The sequence below is a fragment of the Ammospiza caudacuta genome, chromosome 25 (assembly GCF_027887145.1).
Source record: "Ammospiza caudacuta isolate bAmmCau1 chromosome 25, bAmmCau1.pri, whole genome shotgun sequence".
Lineage (NCBI taxonomy): Eukaryota > Metazoa > Chordata > Aves > Passeriformes > Passerellidae > Ammospiza > Ammospiza caudacuta.
Genome location: NC_080617.1, coordinates 6228887 through 6256100, shown reverse-complemented (window position 1 = coordinate 6256100; position 27214 = coordinate 6228887). Strand labels below are relative to the sequence as shown.

General features: G+C 44.8%; 3 protein-coding genes across 5 annotated transcripts; 1 reads left to right on the top strand and 2 right to left on the bottom strand.

Annotated features, from left to right (window-relative positions):
* Positions 1 to 107: 107 nt before the first annotated feature.
* ZBTB8OS (zinc finger and BTB domain containing 8 opposite strand) lies at positions 108 to 6327 on the top strand. 2 transcript variants are annotated; one of them, XM_058819997.1, is made up of 8 exons: positions 108 to 378; positions 1376 to 1545; positions 2850 to 2874; positions 4174 to 4295; positions 4482 to 4564; positions 4774 to 4826; positions 4992 to 5028; positions 5646 to 6327. In XM_058819997.1, the coding sequence occupies exons 2-8, from the start codon at positions 1458 to 1460 to the stop codon at positions 5730 to 5732; spliced, it is 495 nt and encodes a 164-aa protein (XP_058675980.1). In that variant the 5' UTR covers positions 108 to 378; positions 1376 to 1457; the 3' UTR covers positions 5733 to 6327. The 2 variants fall into 2 exon arrangements, with proteins under 2 accessions (XP_058675980.1, XP_058675981.1); XM_058819998.1 differs by having other exon boundaries at positions 135 to 260.
* Positions 6328 to 9162: 2835 nt separating this feature from the next.
* On the bottom strand, positions 9163 to 16673 carry LOC131568080 (zinc finger and BTB domain-containing protein 8A-like). Of its 2 annotated transcripts, none has more exons than XM_058819963.1 (4): positions 16479 to 16673; positions 14487 to 15457; positions 11657 to 11826; positions 9163 to 10177 (listed from the first exon to the last, which is right to left on the bottom strand). In XM_058819963.1, exons 2-4 carry the CDS (start codon positions 15427 to 15429, stop codon positions 9845 to 9847), a joined length of 1446 nt encoding a protein of 481 aa, XP_058675946.1. In that variant the 5' UTR covers positions 15430 to 15457; positions 16479 to 16673; the 3' UTR covers positions 9163 to 9844. The 2 variants fall into 2 exon arrangements, with proteins under 2 accessions (XP_058675946.1, XP_058675945.1); XM_058819962.1 differs by lacking the exon at positions 16479 to 16673 and adding an exon at positions 15618 to 15746.
* Positions 16674 to 18150: 1477 nt separating this feature from the next.
* Positions 18151 to 26739, bottom strand: ZBTB8A (zinc finger and BTB domain containing 8A). The gene is made up of 4 exons (XM_058819960.1): positions 26595 to 26739; positions 24574 to 25553; positions 23828 to 23997; positions 18151 to 21872 (listed from the first exon to the last, which is right to left on the bottom strand). The coding sequence occupies exons 2-4, from the start codon at positions 25523 to 25525 to the stop codon at positions 21540 to 21542; spliced, it is 1455 nt and encodes a 484-aa protein (XP_058675943.1). The 5' UTR covers positions 25526 to 25553; positions 26595 to 26739; the 3' UTR covers positions 18151 to 21539.
* Positions 26740 to 27214: the final 475 nt, after the last annotated feature.

Here is a 27214-nt window from a genome sequence, read left to right as displayed (position 1 = left end):
GGCCAATCGGAGGAGGGCAAGGGGGCGGGGACGGGAGCGCGCGCGGCGGTCACGTGGGCGGGCTCCCCGCGGGAGCCGCCATTTTCCGGAGCGCCCTCAGCGCGCTCTTAAAGGGGCCGCGCCCCGCGCTGAGGGCGGTGGGGTCCCGGTTCGGTTCCGTTCTCGCTCCCGGTCCCCGGTTTGGAAGAACCGGCGGTTGCGGCTCCTCCGGTCACCACAGACGTGGGCAGAGCGGACTGAGGCAGCACTGGACCGGAGCGGTGCGTGTGTGGGCCGAGGCCTCCTTGCAGGGCCGCCCTGACACCATCGCGGATCCTCGGCGTTATTAATTTTCTGTAATCACGAATATTTTCCCTTTTTCCACAATTCAGTGCCGCGGTGAGTTTTAGAGGTGTCAAATTTGCTGGTTCTGCTCGGCTGCTGAGGGTAACTGTCCCCAGCTGAGGTTTAACAGGTTTAAAATCAAATATCAAATCAATTTCTGCGTTTATTCCTCAAGGAAGTTCTCAATTCCTGCCCGACTTCTCAATTTCAGACTTCTCTCTTCAAAACACTTAGATTTTAGCAGAAATTAAAAATTGGAAATGCTATGTCTCGTTTCTAAGCCTTGGAGTAGGAACTCCTGTAAAAGTTAAGGGGTATCTGTAAATTATTTGTGTTGTTCGGGTTTAGCTGTGGATGATTCTTATAATGTATAAAATATTAAACAATGGTTATGATGTCTGGAAATCTGGAGTGGAAAATTAATTAGCCTGAAGTTAATTGAGTTTTATAGTTTGTCTGTTGGATTTATAAAAGAGGAAAACAGCAATTTGTGAGAATCTGACTTTTCAATGGGTGAGTTGATTCAGTTCTTTTTGTTTATTTTATTTTAAAAATCAGCCAGAAAAGGAACACAGGAACTCCTGACACTTGGGTGACAGCTGGATTTATGCTTTGAGGTTTGGAGGTTTAAATGCAATCTTTGACCTAAGACACCATAACTTTTTTCCCTAAGAAAAATCCTCTGGAAGGATTTTGGGGCAGTGACACTTCAGGTGTGTGATGTACAATGGGCTGAGCGCCTTAAAAAATTAATTAGAAAATTAAAATTTACCTAAAGCATGGAAGTTTAATTCACTTTACAGCTGTTCCCATCAGCTGTATTTCATTATTTATGAATGAATGGAATTCTCAGTGTACACAAGGAAGAAGAAACACAATTGCCCCCAGAAAAAGTCAAAGTCCACAACTCCCATAAGGAATATTTCCCTTGGCTCTGCTGAGTGAACAAACATCAGATTGAACTCCCAACTTCCTCATTTCCCAGTTTGCCCCAAACCACCTGAAATTACACAAATGTAGCACTGAGAGGATCCCTCCTTGTTCTCCACAGGTTGAATCACTCTGGGGAAAGCAGGAAGGAGAATTCAGAATTCAGCAGAAGGGAGGGATCCAGTTCCTGTGGAGCCTCAGCCATGGCAGCTGAGGACAGGGACTACAACCTGACCCAGGAGCAGAAGGCTGTGAAGGACAAGTACCCCCCTCTCTGCAAGAAATATGAGTGTGAGTATTTGATTTTTTTTTTAATTAATTTTTCAATTTAACATTTTCTTTTTAAAATATTTTTTTCTAAAAGTTAAAAATAATTAAAAGTAATTTAAAATAATTTTATTTGAAAATAAATTTGAAAATAATTTAAAATATAAATTGAATAATTAAAATTAATAATTTTAAATGTGCACCGTGGGTGTGGCAGTGCTGTTGTGAGGACAAGGAAGATAACAGGAAATTTAGGAATGAAAAACCAATTTTCTTCATTGTGCTTTTCTTATTAGGGCACTAAAAAAAAATCACAATTTAAATAAATAATTTAAGTGTCACCATGAAAACTTTTCATCCTCTTAGCAATTTTTCTGTCTCTCGTGTAGGAAGGGACATTCAGAATTGTGCTGGTTTTGCGTGTGCTGTTTTTACTCTACTTAAAGATTTTTATCTCCCTTTCCCCATCCCTGAATGGCTCCTAAGAGGATGTGGGTGGCAGCTCAAGGCAGGGGACAATTCCCTGCTGGTTTTTGTGCCTGTCTGGAGGCACAGCCTCTGTTATCTCTGATATAATTTATATTTTTAGGCTGCCTTTATTTGATAGAACTGCAGGAATTGTGACACACCACAACAGCCATGCAGTTTCCATAACTGCAGGAGGTTTTCTCCCTCTTTTGCATCCAGAGGAATTTGTTTGCTTTAGAGACTGTTGTTGAGATCCTTTAATAGTGTGTGATCTCTTCAAACAGCACCAGAATCATTTCTCTTTTGAAATGAACATTTATTTCCCATCCCAACTCACTTCTGCTGCAAGTTTGCATTTCTGTCGTTCCTCTGAATAAATATAATTAAGGTTCATGAGATGTTAATCATGCTCCATGAGTAAAGTTTGCTTTCTATTTTATATTCCATTCTGTTTTAAATTCTTCTCTTTGCATAATGGCTGCTTTTGGGTGTGGACAGGTAGATTTCCTCACTGAGCTGGAAATATTTGCAAATCTCACCCTCTGCATGAATAACTTTTAGTTATTCATATTCAATAACTTTAGCATAAACTCTTTACTCCTGATGAAAGTTTCTTTTTATTGCAGTTAACTTGTGGAAGCCATAATCCCATTAAACAGGGTTTTTCTTTTGGCAGAAATAATCCAAAATTCCACCTCTGTTAAATTTTTTTAATATACTATAAAATAGATTTATCACAGCTACAGATGAATGTAAAAATGCTCTGTCAGAAAATCAGATATTTATGTTATTTCTTTTTTAATCCTCATGTTATAAATACTTCTGGTGACATCATTCTTTTTCTTTTTGCTTCCCCCCAGATTTGGATCACACAGCAGACGTGCAGTAAGTGTGGGCAGCTGGGATTTCTCAGGGTGACAAATTGATTATTTCTCACTGTGCTTGAAGCCTGGAGGAACAGCCAAGGACATTTTGCAGATGTGGAGCTCTGAAATTTCACTCACTGCCTGCTTTGACATGGTCAATTCTGTTCCTGTTTTTGGGACACCATAGAATTATGTTTGGTTTCTTTTTTAGTATCTCAGTTGTGCTTCTGTGTTATTTGAAAATGTCTTTTGAAATCTCCTTTTAAACAAAATTTCTTCTGTGTGGTTTACTTTTGTAGACCCCAATTAGCCACATTAGGAGAGAACTTTCTTGGCTGATAAAGCATTTATTTTCCATATTCTCCCAAGAAACTCTTCTAGAGGTTCTAACTTCCTAGAAAAATGAGGTGGTTTTTTGTTTATTCCATATTCTGATTTTTCACCTGCATGTGAATTTGGGGCTGCTTCTTTTTGGTGTGCTCCAGAATTTTATTGTAGTGATTATTCCATGTGTTTTTTTGATTGCAGTGATTTTTCCATGTGATTTTTTGATTCCAGTGATTATTCCATGTGTTTTTTTTATTTCAATGATTATTCCATGAGTTTTTTAGGCTCCAGTGATTATTCCATGTAATTTTTTGATTCCAGTGATTACTCCATGTGTGTTTTTTGATTCCAGTGATTATTCCATGTGTTTTTTGATTTCAATGATTATTCCATATATTTTTTTTTATTCCAGTGATTACTCCATGTGTGTTTTTTGATTCCAGTGATTGTTTCATGTGGGTTTTTTGATTCCAGTGATTATTCAATGTGGGTTTTTTGATTCCAGTGATTATTCCATGTGTGTTTTTTGATTCCAGTGATTGTTCCATGTGTGTTTTTTGATTCCAGTGATTGTTCCATGTGTGTTTTTTGATTCCAGTGATTGTTCAATGTGGCTTTTTGATTCCAGTGATTGTTCCATGTGTGTTTTTTGATTCCAGTGATTGTTCCATGTGTTTTTTTTTATTCCAGTGTTTGTTCCATGTGTGTTTTTTTGATTCCAGTGATTGTTCCATGTGGGTTTTTTGATTCCAGTGTTTGTTCCATGTGTGTTTTTTTGATTCCAGTGATTGTTCCATGTGGGTTTTTTGATTCCAGTGATTATTCAATGTGGGTTTTTGATTCCAGTGATTATTCAATGTGGGTTTTTTGATTCCAGTGATTGTTCCATGTGGCTTTTTTGATTCCAGTGATTATTCAATGTGGGTTTTTGATTCCAGTGATTGTTCCATGTGGGTTTTTTGATTCTAGTGATTGTTCCATGTGTTTTTAGGCTCCATGCCTGGGGGGACACGTTGGAAGAAGCCTTTGAGCAGTGTGCCATGGCCATGTTTGGCTACATGACAGACACAGGCACTGTGGAACCTGTGGATACAGTGGAGGTAGAGGCAGAAGGTGAGGTCTGCACTTCTTCTGTGGACAGCTAAAAAAGGGAGAAAAGCACCAAAAATCTCAATCTTTACACATAGCCTTAGTGCAGTTAATGAAAATATAATTGAACATCATTATCAGAATCTCCTGAACATCTCAGGTGCTTTAAAAATGTTTTTTTTTTGCTGAGACAATCTCTGCTTCACACAGGGCATGACCTGTTGTCTCTTCTCTTCCACTTCCTGGATGAGTGGCTGTATAAATTCAGTGCTGATGAGTTTTTTATACCCAGGGTGAGTGTTCTGGATTCAGCTTTTTGCAGTGGGATTTTAGAGAAAAAGGAACATAAAAAATACAAGGCCAGGCTGGATGGGGCTTGGGGCAAGCTGGGCTGGTGGAAGGTGATTAAACAGTGGGAAATTACCTTTGTAAGTGGGATTTAGTGGGAATTTCTGCCTGAAGGTGGAAGATGTGACTGACACAATTCTCCCACTCTCTGCAGGAAGTGAAAGTTCTTCACATTGACCGAAGGCACTTCAAAATAAGATCAATTGGGTGAGCTAAAACCCTTGGCTGGAAATGGATTGTGGGCTTTTCTTGCTTCCTTTGGGGCTTTAAATGAAAATCTCACTCTTCTGTGCTCATCACTGAAACTAATTCTAGCATTTGGTAAATATTACCTAAATTTCAAAATCTCTCTTGTAATTTTTGCTTTTACAGGTGGGGAGAAGAGTTCTCTTTAGACAAACACCCACAGGTAGGAAGTGATTCTTCTTTTTCTATTTTAGGGGGAGGAGGTGTGGTGTCCTTTAAATCAGGATCTGAATTCTGCAGAGATCAAAATATAAATGTGGCTGAAATACCACTGAACTCAAGATCTCACTTCCTGCATGGTTTGGTGAAACTGTCCCTGAAACTGAGCATGACATTTCCTCAAAACTCAGCAAATTAACCCAATTGGCTTCCTTTATATGATGTTGATTACACAGAAAATCAATTTATATTCACAATTTACTGGTACAGATTTCTGCTTAGTCTGGTTTTGCTTTTTTCTTCTCTCTTTTTTTTCCTAAATAATTGTTAGAAGCAAAATCTGATGTCTTGCTCGGTGTCATTTTTAGCAGAGCAAATGTTGATGGTCTGTCAGAGGTAAAAGAAGTAATTTGTGATATTAAGAGGCAATAAAATAAGGGAAGAGTTCCCTTTTCACTATTTGACCTGGCCATTAGTGTGGCAACTTCCTTATTCATCAGAACAAATATAGTTATAGCTTTTTTTGGGGAAAAATGAATTGATACCATGAGAACTGGGGGTTCTGAACTGGTAAAAGTGATAAAATTCATTTCTAAATTATGTTTTGTGTCTCTTTTCTAGGGCACAGAGGTCAAAGCCATAACTTACTCAGCAATGCAGATCTGTGAGGATGAAAAGCCAGAAGTCTTTGTCATCATTGATATTTAAAGGAAGAAAAGTTTGGTTGAGTGGATATTGGTCATCAGCTGGCAAAAGCTCCCTAAAACTGTAATCCCTGTGGGAAAAACTCAGGAATTGGCCAGTTAAATCAGAAATTGAAGGCAGGGAATGTCAGAGTGTTTTCACTGAGACAGAAAATAAGAATTATTTGAGGTTTGGGGGGATGGAGAAGGAGAGGTTTGTACAGGTTGAAGGAGTCCCAGGAATGCTGGCAGCTTTTCAAGCTGGTACATGTGCTAAGGGCTGTATGAAATACAGAAATTGGTGGAGCTGATAACTAAAATACTCCCTTTTTGCAGCCTGGCAGGAGATAATGTTCATCTAGATTGATTTCATTTGCATATTTCATATTCTAATTCTGAGCTGAACATCCCTCCTCCATATTACATAAATCCAGAATAGCTGCAGTGGCTCAGATGTAATGTGGGGGAAAAATATCTGAGTGTTTAAAATTAGACACTTAAAAAATGATGCCAATTAAACAAACAAACCACCACATCTTTTAAGGTACTTTAAAAAGAAGTCATGCCAGCAGGTGGTGCTGAATTGCTGTAAATAAATTGCCATGTGAACTCTTAAAACATGTGACTGTGTACCTGAAATCCTTTTATCACCTGTGATAACTCTAAAAAGTTAGCAGCTTTGCTGCTATGCTGGAAGGGAATGGAAAAGGATGTCCCAGGTTCTCCTTGGGTTCACTCTCAAATTCTGATAACCAAGTCTTTTTTAAAAAGCATGGTTTGGATCAGCCTAATTGTCTTTTAAAAAGAATAATACAGACAATCCTTAAATGTCAAAGGATTATGGACTTGACTGAATGAAAATTAATCAAAATTATCAAAAGTGTGTTGTTTTTATTTTAAATGACAGGATGGCAAATGTGCATTGCCTGCTGTTTTAATTTAATTTAAATGTGAGGAGCATGGGCCTGGCCTGCTCTGTTACCATAAATGCTTCAAGTGCCTCCCTTGTGGTGTCTCATTTTGTAAAATCCTATTAAATAGTTCTGGTTTTATTTCCATGCTGTACAGACTGAGGGATAAAACCTCTCTCATTTTTTAAGCAAGCCTCAATGCCAAAATAAAACTTGGACTGAAACATTAATGGCTTTGTGAGTGATCTTGATGGGTCAATTCAGACACAAATTAATTATATTTGTGCGTTGTTCCTTGTTAAGGTGAGCAGACTTTTTTATCAGTAAGAATGGCAACATGCCAGTGTAATGGTACAAAATAAATGTGATTTTTGACAGCTTGGTGTTTCGTTCTCCTCACGCCAAGCCCCAAGGGCAGTGAGGGCACGGCCGCCATTGCGGCCCCTCAGGGGCTGTGCTGGAACATCATTGGCTGGGTGGGTCATGTGACTGTGCTCGGCCAATCGGGCGTCAAGTTGAGGCAGCTTGTGTTCTCCATGAGGGGGCTGAGGGGAGATGGACACAGACCGAGGGTCAGTGGTGTGGGGACATGGACACTGAGGGGCTGAGGGTCAGTGGTGTGGGGACATGGACACTGAGGGGCTGAGGGTCAGTGAGGGTGGGGAAATGGACACAGACCGAGGGTCAGTGGGTGTGAGGAGAGACGGACACGGACCGAGGGTCAGTGGTGTGGGGAGATGGACACAGACTGAGGGCCGGTGGTGTGGGGAGATGGACACGGACTGAGGGTCGGTGGTGTGGGGAGATGGACACGGACTGAGGGTCAGTGGTGTGGGGAGATGGACACAGACTGAGGGCCGGTGGTGTGGGGAGATGGACACGGACTGAGGGTCGGTGGTGTGGGGAGATGGACACGGACTGAGGGTCGGTGGTGTGGGGAGATGGACACAGACTGAGGGCCGGTGGTGTGGGGAGATGGACACGGACTGAGGGTCAGTGGTGTGGGGAGATGGACGCTGACGGAGGGTCGGTGGTGTGGGGAGATGGACACGGACCGAGGGACTGAGGTTGTGGGGAGATGGACACTGAGAGGCTGAGCTGGGGCTGAGGGTCAGTGGTGTGGGGAGATGGACACAGATTGAGGGACTGAGGTTGTGGGGAGATGGACACGGACTGAGGGACTGTGGTGTGACAAGATGGACACGGACTGAGAGTCAGCAGCTGTGGAGAGATGGACACAGACTGACGGTGAGTGGTGTGGGAAGATGGACACAGACTGAGGGTGAGTGGTGTGAGGAGATGGACACTGGCTGAGGGTCAGTAGGTGAGTGACTGAGGACAAGGACCTGAGCTGGGCAAGGAACTGAGGGAAGGTGGATATAGGAGCTAAGGGCAACCTTCTTTTAGCCCAGCTCTAAAACATGAGAAATTTATGTGGTTCAATTTTAACTTTGCAGCAAACGCTGAGGTGCCCAAGATCAGTCTCAGGCTATAATAACACACTGAAGTACTCACTGAAATGCTGACAGGAGCTTGCTAGGAAAACATTTGGAATTAACTAAGTAAGTGTTATTCATCTATTTTTTTTCAATATTTATTAAGTACTTACTATAAAACAGGCCTTAAATTCACCTTGTTCCATTTGCACAGCTGTGGCAGGGGCAAGTTTCAGCTCACAGTGCTGCTCTACTGAAAGTGGGTCATTAAAAAACACCCTTAGACTGCAAACCCTTCTGGGGGTGCCAGAGGATCCTGCAGATATAGGAAATTCACGAATAAGAGTGGTGAACTGCTTGGAAAAGACCTGCATTGGTGGTTACTAAATTTACAAATCTCAAGGAGAACTGAAAAAGGCTGCAGATTGGGAGAGCTTTAGGGAATTATTACAGAAGCTTGCCCCATTCTCACTTTTGCCAAGGTTAATGGCAGCTGCTGAAGGCAGAACCTGCATGTGCATCAATGTGGCTGCTCTCAAATTCTCTGTGGGGAATTTCTGCTTTCTTGGCAGGAACCTCAGGCTACAGATGCTGCTAACAGGAAAGGAAACCCAGCATCAAATGAGACATGAGACCAAACAGTGGCTCTTTAGCAGGAGTACCCACTGGGAATGCCATTCTCTGCTCTCAGGCAGAAGGTTTCCTCTGTGCACTCCTTGAGCTTTTCTTTTTAAATAATTTAATAGTGAGCATTTTTAGTTTCTCTACCAAATGCAGGTTCTCTGATCCAAGTGGCTGGGGAAATAAATATGACTACAAAAGTTTAAGATAGTCCAGAATTACAAGAGTTGCTTAACCTCTGAGGGAAATTGTGCTGTAAAAATGTTTTTATGCTGTCAAGCACCCTAAAATTACACAAGCAGGAGAACCTTTCCAAAGTAGCTCCATGATCTTAAGTCACAAATGTCCCACTGAAATTCAAGGGACTTGGCCTTTTTATTCCTAGAGTAAGAGAGATGGGTTTAAGCAAATCTTGCATCAGTGAAAAAAATGGAAAAAACCTGACAACTGCACTTGCAGTGATTGCACTTTTATTTCCTTGGAACCACGTTGGTGTATCTTTCTATAAAATTCACAGTACAAAAAAAAAGGCAAATTCATACTATGCAAGTGCACTACAGCTGCTCTGGTCACCTACTCTACTCTGCTGTGGGAGTTCCTAAATCATGCTTTTCTCAACTAGAAGAAGCTGTAAAGTTCACTGAGAAAACAAAAATAAAAAGGTTCTTCAACAGGAAGAACTCCCCTTGTTTCCTTCACTCCTTTCTTAGGAGCTTTCTGATGTGTTATGTACAAATTAATTACAGCAAATAAAAGTGGTTTAATATTTCTCAGCTGCTCACCTCATCAAGAGTTTTTCCAAAGCAAATTAGCAATATTTGGTTTTTAAAAATCTGTATCATAGAGAACCTTCGTAGAACTGTAAATTGGTTCACAGCAAGAGCTCTGGGCAAGTCTTTGATGAAATATAAAACAATTCTTCTAAATAATTTCCAGATAATAAGTGAGCAGCTGGACTTCAATGTTCCTTTCAACTCAGGTTATTTAGTGATCCTCATTTCTGGATGACATTTAGAAGCAATTACACTCTTCCACATCTGCAAAACAACTTCTTTCAGTCCAAATGCTGCTTCTCAGGACAGAATTTTAACAACACTTCATTTTATTAAAAGTAAAATACCAGCATTGTCATTTCATCTTGAAAACAACAAGAACAAATCCACAAAGCTCTACCTCAGGTTTGGCTTCACCTTTTCCTTCACCTCCTCTGGAATTTCATCGCTATTGTGCCGGACAACCAAATTATAGGGCTCCTCCTCCCCTGTCTCTTCCCCTGACTTCTGCTCCTCCTCCAAATCCCATTTGGGCCGTTTATTTCCCGTGGAGGAGGCAGGAGAGTGTCCAGCAGGACTGAAATCCTCGGGGATGCTGTCGAAATTGGCCTGTGCCAGGCACTTGTGGCACAGCCTGTAGCGCCGCGTGCCCTGCTGCACCACGCAGCCCGTCAGCTCCGTCACCTGCCGCTTGCACTTCCTGCAGATCAGCTTGCCAGCCTGGTGGATCTGAAAGATTTCACATTCTTTAGCTTGTCAGAGTGTCAGAGAAAAGTTAAAAGTCTCTTTTCCCGGCCCAGTGCTTGAAGAATGAGCCAACTCTTCATTTCTCGCTCTCAAGTTTGTTTATTGTATCTTATCTATAAAATTCGTTCTCCTGCCTTGCCAAGATTTGCTCACCAAGACAGTTCTAAGCACTCTGCCTGCCCCCTTTTCATACTAAAACCTACATCTACAATATTTACAATTACTTCCCAATACGAGTTCTCAACTTGCCATTGCCCCTTGCTCCATCAAGCTGGCAGATTCTCCTCATACCTCCTCATTCAATTTTTGCTCAAACATCTTCCCACAAAGCATTCCAATTTTGATAAGTCTATCACTTTTAGATGAAAAGTAGCTCTGCCTAAAAATGAACAGCTAGCTTCAGCTTTGAGAGCTGTAGATTAGTTAGTTGCATCAGCAAGGGCTGACTTTGAAGCTGAGATATAAACACTTTTATAATACCCAACCAAACTCTGCTAAGAAAGGACGATTTACAGAGCAATGCACCTATCACCTGTGTTAGACAGTGAGCTTCTGTTCTAAACCAATCTGTAAGTACCACCATCACAACAGAAGACGGAGGCCAAGAAGGAGAAAGGCTGGACACTGCCAGTTCCTCCATCCCTCCTGAACCCCCATACCAAAACCCCAAAATCTACTTTTCCACCCTGTGATTACTTCACTATTATTCTACCTGGACTGTTGTGGCTTGCTGATCTTCATCTAAGGTTGGTAATTTGCTCCATGGGTCATAATCAAACCCAAAGGGGCATTTTGGGCTCTGAGACCCTGGCAGGGGTCTTGGCTGTTCAGTACAGCCAGAGGGATGTCCTGGTTCTGACACATTCAGCCTTCATCCTTTTATTTTAGACCATAAAATTGTCACAGAGAGCAACACAACTTTCCCAGGTGTCATTCTGGGCAAGGCTGTGAGAAGCTCAGAGAAAAGAATGAGAAACAATTCTTAACTTGCTGCACCTGTGGAATGTGTTATGGAGATTTGTTTACCAAAGGGTGATTTCTTGATTAGCCAACAGTGATGATGTTTTAATTAGAGAACCAATTAGGTCCACCTGCAGCAAACTCGGGTATAAAACCATAGGTTTATAATAAAGATTATTATGAGCCTTCTGTAAATGCATGGAGTCTATGTCAATTATGGTCGTGGCTTGTTGGGCTGACAGAAAACGTGCTGAAAAATTAAATTTTAAATACAAATTGCCACATAAAATCATGAATAATGAAATAATTAAATAGTAATAATGAATAATTCAAGCTGATGTGCTGCTTTGCTGGTGTTGAGTTTGAGATGCCTACCAGTGAATTAATTCACACTTTCACAACGAGCCGAGTCTTTGCTGAACACCTACAAACCAATCCTCCTAAACGCTTAACCTCGGAGGGAAATTGTGCTGTAAAAAAGGTTTTGGGGGGGTTTCCTACCGTCTGGAAGTGGTTGCGGAGGTGCTCCAGGCGGGTGAAGCGCTTCCCGCACGCCTCGCAGGGGTACGGCCGCTCCCCGGTGTGACACCGCAGGTGGCGCTTCAGGTCCGCCCGCCGCTTCACCGTGTGCGTGCAGAACGGGCACTTGAACCGCATGCGGGGCAGGTCACCTGCAGGGACAGGGCACGCGGCACAGCTTCAGTGCTTTCTTTAAATAGAAAAAATCCTCAATATATTATATTATATTATATTATATTATATTATATTATATTATATTATATTATATTATATTATAATCATATCATGTGAGTGCAGAATGGGCACTTGAACCGCATGCGGGGCAGGTCACCTGCAGGGAGAGGACACACAGCACAGCTTCAGTGCTTTCTTTAAATAGGAAAAATCCTCAATATATATAATATAATATAATATAATATAATATAATATAATATAATATAATATAATCATATCATATCATATCATATCATATCATATCATGTGCGTGCAGAACGGGCACTTGAACCGCATGCGGGGCAGGTCACCTGCAGGGACAAGGCACACGGCACAGCTTCAGTGCTTTCTTTAAATAGGAAAAATTCCCAATATATATATTATATTATATTATATTATATTATATTATATTATATTATATTATATTATATTATATTATATTATATTATATTATAATCATATCATGTGAGTGCAGAACGGGCACTTGAACCGCATGCGGGGCAGGTCACCTGCAGGGAGAGGACACACAGCACAGCTTCAGTGCTTTCTTTAAATAGGAAAAATCCTCAATATATATAATATAATATAATATAATATAATATAATATAATATAATATAATCATATCATATCATATCATATCATATCATATCATATCATATGCGTGCAGAACGGGCACTTGAACCGCATGCGGGGCAGGTCACCTGCAGGGACAGGGCACACGGCACAGCTTCAGTGCTTTCTTTAAATAGGAAAAATTCCCAATATATATATATATATTATATTATATTATATTATATTATATTATATTATATTATATTATATTATATTATATTATATTATATTATATTATATTATAATCATATCATGTGAGTGCAGAACGGGCACTTGAACCGCATGCGGGGCAGGTCACCTGCAGGGACAGGGCACACAGCACAGCTTCAGTCCTTTCTTTAAATAGGAAAAATCCCCAATATTTGGGATAGTTGGATGCTTATATATTATAATTATATTATATGGGTGCAGAACGGGCACTTGAACCACATCCAGGGCAAGTCACTTGGCAGGGACGGGGCACACAGCACAGCTTTAGTCCTGAACTTTCATCAGTTTTCAGCATAAAAATCATCACAGCTCAAATTTTCTTTAAATAGGAAAAATCCCCAATATTTAGATGCTAATATATTACAATTATATTATGTGGGTGCAGAATGGGCACTTGAAATGCATCCAGGGCAGGTCACCTACCAGGGACAGGGCACACAGCACAGCTTAATCCTGTACTTCCATCAGTTCTCACTTTAAAATACACGAGAGCTCAAATTTTCTTTGAATAGGAAAAATCTCCAATATTTGGGATATTTGGATGCTTATATATAAGTATGTATGATATATAGTATACAATGATACATAAAATCCAGGCTTTGGAAGATGTGGGAAATGGATTTATAGAAAATTTTCAAAGTTTGACAGAAGGTTTACATAGTATGTATTTAATGTAAACTTCGAGATAAGAAATGTTGATTTAGAAATGTTATGGAGTAAGATATTGTTGAGAGAGAAATTGAACTAAACTAAGTTTTAGAAAATTGTTTTATAAATAAGGGGTATATAAATTTGTTAAATATGTCTCTTGTATCTTGTATATCCCCCAACTTGCATTTTTATTCTTATTTAACATGTTAATTGACCACTTGATAGTGTTTTCCTCCTGACAACATTTTTTAGATATAAGGTTATCATAAATATGCAGCTGTTTATACATAGCCATCATATCTGACCCTTCCACCAGCTAATGGTTCATAGCTTTGACATTTATAATCTCTGGGTGATATATAAAGATGTCTTTAGAATATGCAGTTATGATCTACAGATGTGTTCATTTCCAAAGGAATGCACATGGGAATAAACCTGTGAGCTGGGTTCCACCCTCTCAGGCAGGTGTTGGCAGAAGTTTGGGCTGGTTGGACCCCAAAATGCAACATCCCAGCAATGCCAGTGCCTCTCACGTGAAGGACTTGGATTGGGCTGAGGTTAAACTTCTCTGTGATTGCCAGATATTGGAGAGACTCAGTCCTTCGGGTCCCCAAGCCAATTACAGCCCTCAAGGCTTCATTAAACTCCACTTGGGCCCAAAGAATCAGGCATGTTTGGGTTGAAATGTACAGAATACCTGGGTCAGTCCCATTCCAACTCCCATGCCCTGTTCTGGCTTCAAAATCTCAGTGTTAGCACTAAAATGGATCAGATAAAATCCCCTATAATTCCAGGCAGGTTTCTGGTTTCCATGCAGCCACACCAATTCCTTCCAAATAACCACCTGAATTCTCCTAAATAAACCCAAACTTTTCCAAGCTGTTCCTATTGTTTACCTTCACCTATAATTCCAGGCAGGTTTTTGGTTTCCATGCAGCCACACCAATTCCTTCCAAATCACCACCTGAATTCTCCTAAACAAACCCAAACTTTTCCAAGCTGTTCCTATTGTTTACCTTCACCTATAATTCCAGGCAGGTTTTGGTTTCCATGCAGCCACACCAAATCACCACCTGAATTCTCCTAAACAAACCCAAACTTTTCCAAGCTGTTTCTATTGTTTACCTTCATTCCAGCTACTCATTACCCCTAAAATCGTGGGCATTGAGGTGTACAGTTCTTCTGCCTTTAACTCCATGAACTCAGGAGTTCTGGAAAGTTCTTGCTCTAGCTGAGCCACCGACCACCTCTTGGCTGCGGCCTCTGCTGCGGGGTGATATCCAAACTCATCCTGATCCACCTCGTTCTCGGCATCAAACTCGGCCTCCTCCTCCTCCTCCCCGCTGCCCCGGGAGCTGTGGGCGGGATCCGAGGCTCCGGCTCGCTCGGCTCTGTCCGCTTTGCCCCCTGCCAGCTCCCGGTGCTTGCGGCGCTTCCTCGTGGAGCTCTGTTTCCTGCCTCTTTTGGACAGCTGCGTCTCTGCCCGCTGCAGGATCACCTGCGAGGACAGGTAGCTGCTGTAGCTGCTCCAGGAGTTCTCGTTCCCGTTGGGTTTTTCATCCGGGATGGAGTAGGAGCGCCGGGGGTTGCTCTTTGCTTTCCTTCTGGAGCGGTAAAGAGCCGGGCGGGCAGGGGTGGGCTCAGTGCTCGCACTTTTGGCCGAGAGGCTGAGGTAATGATCCTTTTCCTTTTCATTAATATCCAATGAGGACTTAATGAAGGTCTTGCAGACATTGAGGATATCCGTCATCTGCAGATAGCTGGCGGCTGACATGACTTCGATCACATTCTGACCCGTTAAAGACAATATCCCTGAATACACAAAGTCCAGGATGACCATGAACGTCTCTGGAGAGAAGACCTCAAACGTGGCTATTGTTGGCTGACTCGTCTCCTTCGAGCTCTGCGAAAGGAGCATTTTGAAGTAGCCGCTGCTGGCAAACAGCACATTGCGATGGGCTTTGAAGACCTTGCCCTCCACCAGGATGTTGCAGTCACAGAACAAGTCCTGCTTCCGCTGCTCGTTCAGCTGCTCCAGGAGGTGAGACTGGTGGGAAGAAATCTCCATTCCAGGCGGGGAGTAACGGGAAGGTTTGCTGTAAAGGAAAAAAACATCATCGTGATCATCTAAATCAATGATGCTGAATCCTAATTCAAAGAGATGAGCTCTCTTTTAAAAAGCGCTATCACATTCCTAAAGTATCTCCAATCTCCCTGCGGCCGCTACTCTGCATAACAAGAGAGAAGAAACTTAACTCCAAAAGAGGTGAAAAGATGTCCCAGCGGGATTACTCCGTATCCCAAAAGAAGGAAAATGATATCGACCAAGCCATGATGGTTCTCAGACTCCGCAAGAGAACTTGGCCCACCCGCCCCGGGCAGAGCCGCGGCTGAGGCGGGCGGGCGCACGGCGGGCGCAGCCTCCGCCCCGGCGCACCGGGACCGCTCGAATGCGGCGGCAGCGCCCGGGGGTCGCCGCCCTCCCGTCCCGAGCCCCCGGCATTGGTCGCGGCCGCCGTCACTCACCCGCCCGCCCGGCCGAATTGGCCGCTCGCTCCCGGGCAGCCCGGGGCGCCCGACGGCGCCGGAGCCGCTCCGCCAGCGCGGAGGCGCCTCCCGGTCTCAGTCCCAGTCCCGCTCCCGCCTCGGGGATCGCAGCGCCCGCCAGCCCCGGCCGGCTGCGCGCTGCCCTCCGCCCGCACGGACCGCCCCGGGCCGGGTGTGCCTCCCGCAGCCGCCCGCGGGAACGGAGCCGCCCGGTCCCGCTCCGCCAGAGCCCCCCTTGTCCCGCCCGCTGCCGGGCGCCCGTGGTTACCCCGGCCGGTGCCGGTCCCCTTCCCTCCCGCCGCTCCCTCTCGCCTCCGCCGGCAGCGCTCCCGCTCCGCCGCCCCCTCTCGCCGCCGCCCTCCCCGCGCAGCCCCTTTGTGTCCGCGCCCGGGGCTGCAAATGGCGCCCGGCGGGGACGCGGCAGCGCCGGCACCGAGCGGCTCCGGGCGGCACCGAGCGGCTCCGGGCACCCCCGGACACCGCGGAGCCCCGCGCCCTCCTCGCCGCCACCCGTCCGCCCCGCCGCCCGCCCGGTCCTTCCCATCAGCGCGAAGCACAACGGCCACTCACCGGCGGGGAGCTGCGGGCGCTGCCGCCGAGCCGGGGGAACGGGCGGGCGGTGGCTGCGGGATCCCCGGCCCCGCCTCGGGGCTCGCCGTGCCTGCAGGCGCCGCGCCGCCGCTCCCGCAGCCCTGCGAGCCCGAGCGGCACAGAAACAAAAGGTATTTGCTGACGTGGGCGTTGGACAGAGACGCCCGAGGGCTGGGGACACAATTAAAGGGGCAACGCAGCGATCGCAGCCGCAGCCCCGCGCCTGCCCCGGCCCCAGCGCCCCGTTCCCCGTTCCCCACACCCACATGCTGCTCCGAGCCGCTGCCCCGCTCACACCGGGCTTTGTTGTTGCCACCTTTGTGTGTTCGCAAAGGGAAGGCGCCACCTGAATGGTAAACGGCAGAAATCCGGAGCTCCGCGGTGTAGGATTAATGATATTAACTCGATATCGCAGCATTTTTATAACGGGATTTTTGTAGTCAAACAATGAGGATAATCCCAAAGCAAAGCGCTGCGCTGTAGGAGTGTAATGCACAGATTGTCCTGTTTTCCCTTCTAGGTGGAAAATGGAATCAGGATGCTTGTTAGAAGACAAGACACTTCCAAATTCGTGCCTGTTAGATGAGATTCTTTCACTCTTTCAGTCTTTTCAGTCTTATTCCTGGAGATCATGGAATGATTTTGAGCAGGAAGCTCTGCAGTCATCGGTCCAGTCCCCTCCTCAGAGCAGGCTGCAAGAACCTGGCAAAGAACAGTTCCCATTCCCACAGCGAGCGTCGGGTGAGATCTTCAATAGTGTTTAATTTATTCCAGCAGCTAAGCCAAGATAGGGAAGGCTCTTTCCAGCCACTCCTCCCAATTTTCCTTACAAAATCTCTTGTTCTGTGCTCTTGCTCTGTTTAAATTTCTTGATGCACCAAATAAGCCTCCTCTTTGCATTTCATGAGTTAAATAGGATGAAGGGTTACGCCTCCAAAGTAGAAAGGTTTTAAGTTAAACAGTATAGAAAATATTTAACTAAATGATATTATAAGCTTTTCTTAGTGGCTTATCAACTTAAACCCATCACTCAACAGTGTTGGCACGATTTGCACCTAATGGAAAAATTCTGCAAGGCAAGGGCTGGAGGATTAGAACATTCTTTTCTTCAAAACTCAATCTTTTGGGCAGAATTGGAGATTTTTTTTCTTCTATTTCATTTTTGTACTTGTTGCCTCCGACCAAAAGTAACTAAAATAGAAGAAAGGCAGACATTGGCATGGCATGACTCTGACAGTGACCAGATGCTTCAGGGAAGAAATGTATATTGCATTATTTTATATTCAACAGAATTTTGTGGGTTTTTTTTTTCTGAAGTCATCACTGAAAACTTGAGATGGATCCCAAAATCCTGGAGGATGAAACATTCTGCAGAGCCAGGAGTGAGGCAAGGATACCTGCAGCAGTCAGAGTCAGCCCTCTGTGAGATCTGTGGGCTTTCAGTATTTTCAAAGGGCCCTAAATCGATATTTTTTGGGTTTTTTTCCTTATGTCAGTTCTTTAGAACTGGAATAGAGTCCAAATTACAAAAAGTTGGAAAGGGAGATTAATTCTTAACTCAGTCTTTGGAATTTTTTTTTTTGTAAAGTGAGGCTACCCAACTGTTTAAGAGAAGGACAAATGACATTTTTTGGATAGCACATACAGATCTTTAAGTAATTTAATGGCAATCAAAAAAAAAAAAAAGATGGGAAATTATGTGGAAGAACTAATCAAGCATCACACAAGTCATAGATTTTTTGGGGCTGAAATAATTCTGTAAGAAACACCTGAAAAGGAAGAGAGGGAATTTTTTAATTCAGCATTTCAGCCTTTGAAAGGATGGGAAGATATTGTCAGAAAATAAGGAGAGTTAAGAGACATTGATCAGAGGATGATGAACTTGGTCTTCACTCTTGACTGTGGTTTTGTGATTACAAAATAAACACAAACCAAGCAAAAATAATCACAGAATTCTTGGAAAAGAACCCCTAAGATCAAATCCAGCACTAAACCCTGTCCCTAAGAGACATAAAGATGAAAGAAACACAAGGAAATAAATAAATGAAATGGGAACATCCCTGTGTGGTCTTTACTTTCCTCCTTGAAATGTTCCTTGAGCTGATGAGGGGCAAGTGATGCTCACAGAAATATGAAGAAGACAATCAGAGGCAATGGAAGGAGACAAAAAGAAAAATACTTTCATTTAGAGAAAAAAAACAACACGGAAAATACATGAGTGTAAAATGAAGGACGTGGAAAACAGAAGGCACTTAACATTTATCTTGAATTGCAATACAAAAGGAAGGAAACAATGACCAAAATTAAGACAACAAATGTAAAAATGGTAACTTTTAAAAACCAGAAAAACATCATTGACTGTGGGAATCAGCCTTGAGCTAAACCTCCAAGCTTAATATGATACTTTAAAAATGACTACAGATACCTAGTTCTACTAATGAGAATAACAACATATAAATCCAGAAAAAAGCCCTTATTTGCCCAGCAAATCAACAATTAATCTGTGTTTAAAAAGTAAAAGTCTTCCTGTGGATAGATTGCTCCATTTGCCCGTTTAGAGCCACTTCAGATCTCGTTCTGAAGCATCTGCTCCTCAGTATTGTTAGATTTATGATCTCTAATTAAATTGAGTATTGATCCAAAAATCCCTTTGCTTCTAAAAACACCCCCACTATTAAGAAACACTTAATAGCCTGACCTTTGCAGTTGGCAGTTAAGATGTCAGGTCTGGAGAGAACACTTTATTTTCATTTTCCCCTCCCCTTTATCCATCCCCAAACAAAGCCAGCCCAATTCCAGCCACGTTTTTCCCCTGGGACAGCAGGCACTGATACCTGGGATTTGTTGTCAAACTGTTTAATGGAAAGGCAAAGGGAAACATCTATGAAATTTGAGCAAAGTTACTCCATATCCTTTGAAATCTTTCTTGTTCTGTGTATTTGATTTAGTCCAGGTTGCTCAGGAATATTTCTAAGCCATTTAATAACAGGCATTTTAGGAGTTGAAAAGCTCCAAGAAATTAAATGTCTGTTTTCACATCAAGTCCATTTTTGGGCTGCTAGCCAAGTGTCCCATAAAATCAAGTGTAAGTCTTGTTTAAGATCTTTTCATCTGAGTAATCACAAAGATTTTTAAGTTACTCCCTCCCCAAACCTAAGCCAATAAATTATAATTTTTGTAGGAACAGCAAAACACCATTTCTTGTGTCCTTGGGATGCTTCCCATGAAGAGGAGGGTGCATAATCCTTACACTGAATTTAACATGAAGTTCTCAAGTTGTCATTTGTTGGTCACCTGCAGCCTGGAATGAAAATTCTGCACTCTCTGGTCATGATGATACAAGAAAAGTTATACAGTTTTTACACAACTAAAAATAAAATAGTGACTTTTTAGCTGACCCTGGGAAGGGTTATATAGTACATATACATATATATTTATATTTTTATATATGTATGTGGGATTGTTGTGTAAGAAAGCCCAGGGTTCAGCCAAACATGCTTACAAAGCTGTAAAAAAGAAAAAAAAATAGATAGAATTTTCTAAATCTACAGCCATTGAGTTCCATGATCCCAAGAGCTGCAATAACACTCAGGTGTGTCCAAGGAATGCAGAGCAAGGGACACCAGGAGCATCTCCTGCTCCTCTCCTCTGACAGTGCTGGGTAAGAAAAACCTCCCAAGCAGCAAAACCAAGCTTATTTTGTTAGAGAAATAAAATTTCTTCATCATTACCCATCTCTGTAGCCTAACTGTGGGTGAAATGACACAAATATGGTGTCTAGAACTTCCAGTACATCTTGGTTTTACTGGTACAAATTGGAAAAGGTGCACAGAATTCAATGTCCTGAGCTGGAGGGGACCCACAAGGATCACCCAAATCCAGCTCCTGGCCCTGCACCCCAACAATCCCACCATGTCTGGGCACTTTTGAGAGGTTTCAAAATATAAAAAAAGAGTATTTTAATAGTCCTTATTAAACCAACCCAGTCTGAGATCCTAATTTTGAGACAAAGACTTCTACTGCCATCAATTAATGATCCAAATTTAAATCAGTTTGATATGTTAAGCATTTATGTGCTTATTTTCTTTGAAAGAAATAAATCTTGAACATATGATCTACTAAAGATTCATCTCATACTAATAAATTTTACAGAAATCCTTTTCCAGACAAAAGTGCCAAAACATTTAAATGCTCTGTCTTAATTAGCTGCTGTTTTCCTTATTATAACATGAAGATTTAATGAAATTTGATGGATAATTCACTTCTGAACACTCAAGAGAGGTTGTCTGGTCTGGGGGGTTTTATACTTTGTTTATATAAACCCCACCTCTCTACAGGTGTAAAAAACGGGCAATTTACAATAATCTGTGACTTTTTAAAAAGTATTTAAACCTCCTTGCAAGAGGCTTTGAGATGTGCCCCATTGCCTGCTATAAAAATTACCCAGATAATAATGCAGTTTCCTTATTTCTCCATAATTTCAGGATGGATCTTTTTAACCAAACAACACATGGGGTTCTGCTATAAAAATTATCCATGTAATACTACAGTTTCCTTGTTTATCCATAATTTCAGGATGGATCTTTTTGACCAAACAACACATGGGGATTTTGCTATAAAAGTTATCCAGATAATAATGCAGTTTCCTTATTTATCCATAATTTCAGGATGGATCTTTTTAACCAAACAACACATGGGGTTCTGCTATAAAAATTATCCATGTAATACTACAGTTTCCTTGTTTATCCATAATTTCAGGATGGATCTTTTTGACCAAACAACACATGGGGGTTCTGCTATAAAAATTATCCATGTAATTCTGCAGTTTCCTTGTTTAGCCATAATTTCAGGATGGATTTTCTAACCAAACAACACATGGGGGTTCTGCTAACAAACCAGCATGGCCTCAATGACGTGTCCATAAATACATGCAAGTCTGGACCTGTTCAACCACATGTCTCTGTAGGATCAGCTGGCAGAGGGCATTTGCTCACAGTACATCCTCCCTCTTCCACAAAATTCCCAATCCTTGTCTTCCAACTACCTAATGTTTGGTTTCACTTCCTTCTCCTCCGCTTCATCCTCGCTGTCATCCACCTGCTGGATGACCAAGTCGTTGGAGCCGTCCTCGACGATTTCCACGTCAGACCTGTTGTCCTCTCCGTAGTGCCACCTGGAATCCTTGTCCCCGTCCTGGGGGAACTCCAGGGGCGCCTCAGCCTCCAAGTCAATGCGGATGCTGTCGATGCCAGCCTCTGCCAGGCACTCGTTGCACAGTCTGTAGCGCCGCGTGCCCTCCTGCACCACCTGGCCCGTCAGCTCCGTCACGTGCCGCTTGCACTTCCTGCAGATGGGCTTGCACGCCTGGTGGATCTGGGGAAGGCACAAGGGATGGAGTTGGGCTGTGAGGTCAAGATTTACCTCAGAAACCTGCTTCCTCCCATAAATCACCTCTCCTTTCCCCTCCCTTGCCCCTTGCTGAGCACTGTCTGTCAATCCTGGCATTCCAAAAGGTGCTCGAGTGATTGGCAGATTCAAAGGATGCCCTCTACCCCTGGAAGAAGAAACACCTGCCATGCAGGTGTTCTTTGTCCCTTGAGACCTCCTCTCATGTACCTGGTTGGTGGCTTCCTACCCCTTCCCTCCCCACCTCTCCCGGGGTGTCGCACACATCTTTTATGGAAAAAGCCTTTCCTTAGGATTTTTTCTTCTGAGAAGCTGAGAGGCCTCAGGAACAAAATGTAAACAATGGTTATCTGCTGCTGTGGAATGCAACAGGTAAATCTGGGATTGATCTCAGAGTTGTTTCTAATTAATGGCCAATCACAGTCAGCTGGCTCAGACTCTCTGTCCGAGCCACAAGCCTCTGTTATCATTCCTTCTTTTTCTATTCTTAACTAGCCTTCTGATAAAATCCTTTCTTCTATTCTTTTAGTATAGTTTTAATATAATATATATCATAAAACAATAAATCAAGCCTTCTGAAACATGGAGTCAGATCCTCATCTCTTCCCACATCCTCAGACCCCTGTGAACACGGTCACACTGGGGTTCAAAGGAACAGCAACCAAGCAACCACAGGGTTTGGGAAGTTCTGTTGGAGCTGTTGCTTTGTTTTGTGGGCCAGAATGAAGCTCTGGATCAAAACTCCATCAGAACTGACTCCTTTCCTTCACCATCACCTTAAAGCTTCTCCACAGAGGGAAACCTGAGGAGCAGCCCTTGTTGTGGGGGAAGCTCCATCTCGCAGGATGGAGTTGTTAAGCATCCACATATGGGGTTTTTGGGAGATGACTGCTGTAGGAAAGGCATTTTGTGCTGTTTTTGTGAGCCAGCAAAGGCTTCCTGAAGATAAGGAAAGCCCCATATCTCTCTCAAGGAAGACACCAAAGCTATCCCCATGACAAGGTGATGGAAGAGAGAAAGTTAAAAGATATGACGTGGCTCCTTGTTCACCTATTGAGAACTTCGTTTCTTTCTTATGACCAATGGGCAGTGAATGTGTCTGCTAAATAAATGTAAATATCTTGAAAAACTATAAAGCCAACATGTTGCTATAATAAATCTCTATTATGCGCCCTTCTGATGGAGTTTTGGTGCTTTACACTGTGTTGCACTCTATAGGGACAGACTGTCACTGTCACATTTCCTGAAAAATCCCTTCACCAGGATTTCTTCTCCTGGGAAGCTGAGAAGCCTCAGAGAAAAATGAAAACAATAATTATCTGATCAGCTTCTCCTGTGTTTTGCTGCTTTGGAATGTGGTTTGGACATGGTTTGATTGGTTTAATGTGAATTGTTTTGCCTTAATGACCAATCACTGTCCAGTTGTGTCAAACTCTGAGGAGAGAGTAATGAGTTTTTCATTATTATCTTGTTATGCCTTCTGTCTGTATCCTCTCTCTATTCCTTAGTATAGTATTCTTTAATATAATATAGTAACATAAAATAATAAATTAGCCTTCTAAGAACATGGAGTCAGATTCACCATTTCCTCCCTACTAGGGGGGACTGAGAAAATACCACACACAGCATTGCCTCAATTTGAAAGACATCAAACACTGAACTGCACCAGCCCAGGCACAGTAATTGCCCACTGGAGCTCTCACAGGCTGCAGAGAGCAGAACCTCTGCAAGCCATCAATTAGCCAACAAATTCCTCCCCTTTCCTGCAAATTATCCTTCAATTCCACTGCAACCAAACCAAATGAATTTTCTATTCCCCTCTTCTTTACGGGAGTCATTAGATCAACCAGATACACTCACACTGTGTTTAATTAGCTAGATTTACACGTTAAATAAATCATGCAGCTGCTAAAAATACTCACAGTTCGGAAATGGCTGCTGAGGTGATCCAGCCTGCTGAATCTCTTGCCACAGGCCTCGCAGGGGTACGGCCGCTCTCCCGTGTGGCAGCGGAGGTGACGCTTCAGGTCAGCTTTTCTCTTCACCACGTGGCTGCAGAATGGACACTTGAACCTCATCCTGGCCAGGTCATCTGTCAGAAAATAATGGGATTAAAAAAAAAAAAATCATCAAATCATTTTTATCAAAATCACGTCACGTAATGCCGTAGGACAAAGTGTGTTATGAGAAGAACAGCACATCGCTTTTATTAAAATAATATTCATGGGTTGTTTGGGGCACAAAGGTTTTGTGTGTGCCTGTAGAACACACAGGAGTGCAACAGAGGAGGAGAGGACCATTGGCTGTATTAACACAGACCTGGTAAAGCCAGCATGGACAGGGCTTGGAGCAACCTGGGACAGTGGGAGGTGTCCCTGCCCATGGCAAGGAGTGGAGCAAAATGAGCTTTAAGATCCTTTCCAACCAAAACCACTCTGTGATTTCATGAAAATGAGCTTAAGAATATCCCAACTTACATTTATTTTTAAATTTAATACCCCAGCTACTCCAAGAACTCAAAATTATTTCAAGATCATGAGTTCAACTTTCCATACACACATTTCTGGACAATACATCTGGTTTTTTGGCAGCTGTGCTTTCCTATTGAGCAAGACCTATTTTCTCAGAGCCAGAAGAGAGGATTCTCAGGTGTCTCAACCCCACTCACCTTCAGCCCAGTTGCCCATGACTCCCAGGATGGAGGGCATGCTCCCGTACTGCTCCTCAGCTTTGGAGGACTTGGATTTACTGGAGGAGCGAGGTGATTCGTGCTCCTGCTGGGACACAGCCAAGCCCCTGGGCATCACCTCAGCCCCCTGGCTGAACTGGTAACCCACGTGAGGAGCTTCCACCTCGGTGTCAATGTGAACCTGCTCCTCGGGCGGCGCGGCGTGGCCGGCGGGCTCGGCAGCCCTGTCCTCCAGCTTGCTTGATTTATAGTGGGGGATGTCTGCAGGCTGCTGCAGCCCCAGGTGCCGGGATTTCTTGATGGAATCCTGCCGCTGCTCGTGTTTGGACAGCTGCTGCTGCTGCTGCTGCTGGGCATTTCTCTGAGAGCTGGGGTAATAGTTGAAATTGCTCCAAGCGTTGCCGCCCATCATGCAAGTCCCAGGGTCTGGGCTGGAGTGGGGATGTGGGGGGCTGCTCTCTGCCCTCCACCCTCCGCTGTACACACAGGATCTCTCCACGCCGTTGGAGCTCACATCTTTGTCTGACAGGCTGAAGTAGCGATCCTTCTCCTTCTCGCTGATGTCCAGCGAGGACTTGATGAAGGTTTTACACACGCTGATCACATCGGTCATCTGCAGATAGCTGGCGGCTGACATGACCTCGATCACATTCTGACCAGTGAGGGACAGTTTGCCTGAATACACAAAATCCAGGATAACTGTGAAGGTGTCAGGAGAAAAGGCCTGGAAAGTGGCTGTGGTGGACTGACTGGTCTCCTTCGAGCTCTGCGAAAGGAGCATTTTGAAGTAGCCACTGCTGGCAAACAGCACATTGCGATGGGCTTTGAAGACCTTGCCCTCCACCAGGATGTTGCAGTCACAGAACAAGTCCTGCCTGCGCTGCTCATTTAGTTGCTGCAAGAGGTGAAACTGATGAGAAGAAATCTCCATCCCAGAAAAGGTGAAATGAAACGTTGCTCTGAAAAAATGAAGAAAATTATTACATTCTTGACTTCAATGCCGTGTAACTCAGCCAAAAATGTCAGACCCAATTTAAAAGCTATAATAATACCATTTCTTTATTTATTCCAAATAATAGCATTCCTTTAAATCTACAAATATATTTGTAAACTACGATATGCTCAACCACGGATTCATTTTCCAACAGGACAAGAGGGATGACAAAGCCAAGCCCGCGTTGTTTGGCACAGACGGGTGAGCTCCAGCCGGGAGCATCCCCGTGCCCAGGCTGCGGGGCTGGATGCGGGGCTGGAGCCGTGCCGCCCGCTGGGGCTGCGCAGCCTTCCGGCAGCTCCGGGAGAACCAGGAGCCAAGAGCAGCTGCGGCTGCGACCGCGGCCGAGCCTCGAACCGGCGCTTCCGCCTCGCCCCGCTCCGCCCGGGCCCCGCTGCCGACAGCTCCGGGGGCAGCGCCCGGCCCCCCCGGCATTGGCCGCGGCCGCCGTCACTCACCCACCCGGTCCCCGGGACGCCCGACGCTGCCGGAGCCGCCCGGTCCCGCTCCCACCTCGGGGACCGCAGCGCCCGCCAGCCCCGGCCGGGCTGCGCTGCCTTCCGCCCTCACGGACCGCCCCGAGCCGGGCGCGCCGCCCGCGGGAACGGAGCCGCGGCTCCGCCGGAGCCCCCCGTGTGTGTCCCCCCCGCCCGGTGCCCGGTGCCCAGCGCCCGGTGCCGCTCCCGGCCCGCCGCCCGCAGCCCCCTCCGCCTGCAGCGCCCCCGCTGCCGCCGCCCGCCCCGCGCAGCCCCTTTGTGTCCGCGCCCGGGGCTGCAAATGGCGCCCGCCGGGGACGCGGCAGCGCCGGCACCGAGCGGCTCCGGGCGGCTCCGGGCGGCACCGAGCGGCTCCGGGCGGCACCGAGCGGCACCAAAGCGCCCGTGGCCGCTGCGGAGCCCCGCGCCCTCCTCACCGCCCCTCACAGCCCGGCTGGCTCCGGGCGGCCCGTTCCGCCCCACTCCCAGCGCCCTGCCCGGCCTACCGGCGTGCGGGAGCCGCCACTCACCGGCGGGGAGCTGCGGGCGCTGCCGCCGAGCCGGGGGAACGGGCGGGCGGTGGCTGCGGGATCCCCGGCCCCGCCTCGGGGCTCGCCGTGCCTGCAGGCGCCGCGCCGCCGCTCCCGCAGCCCTGCGAGCCCGAGCGGCACAGAAACAAAAGGTATTTGCTGACGTGGGCGTTGGACAGAGACGCCCGAGGGCTGGGGACACAATTAAAGGGGCAACGCAGCGATCGCAGCCGCAGCCCCGCGCCTGCCCCGGCCCCAGCAGCGGGGATGAGATGCCCTGGATGCCTCCTTTTCACACCTTTATCTATAGCAGGGGCCTCGATGACCCAAATCCTTCTCCTTTCTCTTGCAGCATCCTCCAAAGGAGATGTGACATCTTCTTTTCTCTGTTGGGATCTGTTATCTTCTGAAGAAAGCATGGCTGAAAGCGAAACCTGAACCTCTCACCTTCTCTCCCTCGAAGTTTAGTATCTTTCTCCTTCCTCTTCTTACCACCAGGGTTTTTTCTGTGATTTTGACGCCCTAGTTATTTTTCATAAATATTTATTTTCCCATGGAAACCGTTCTTCCTTAACCCAGGCCTTTGTGGCATTTTTGGCCTTCCCTTCTCTAACTTCAGA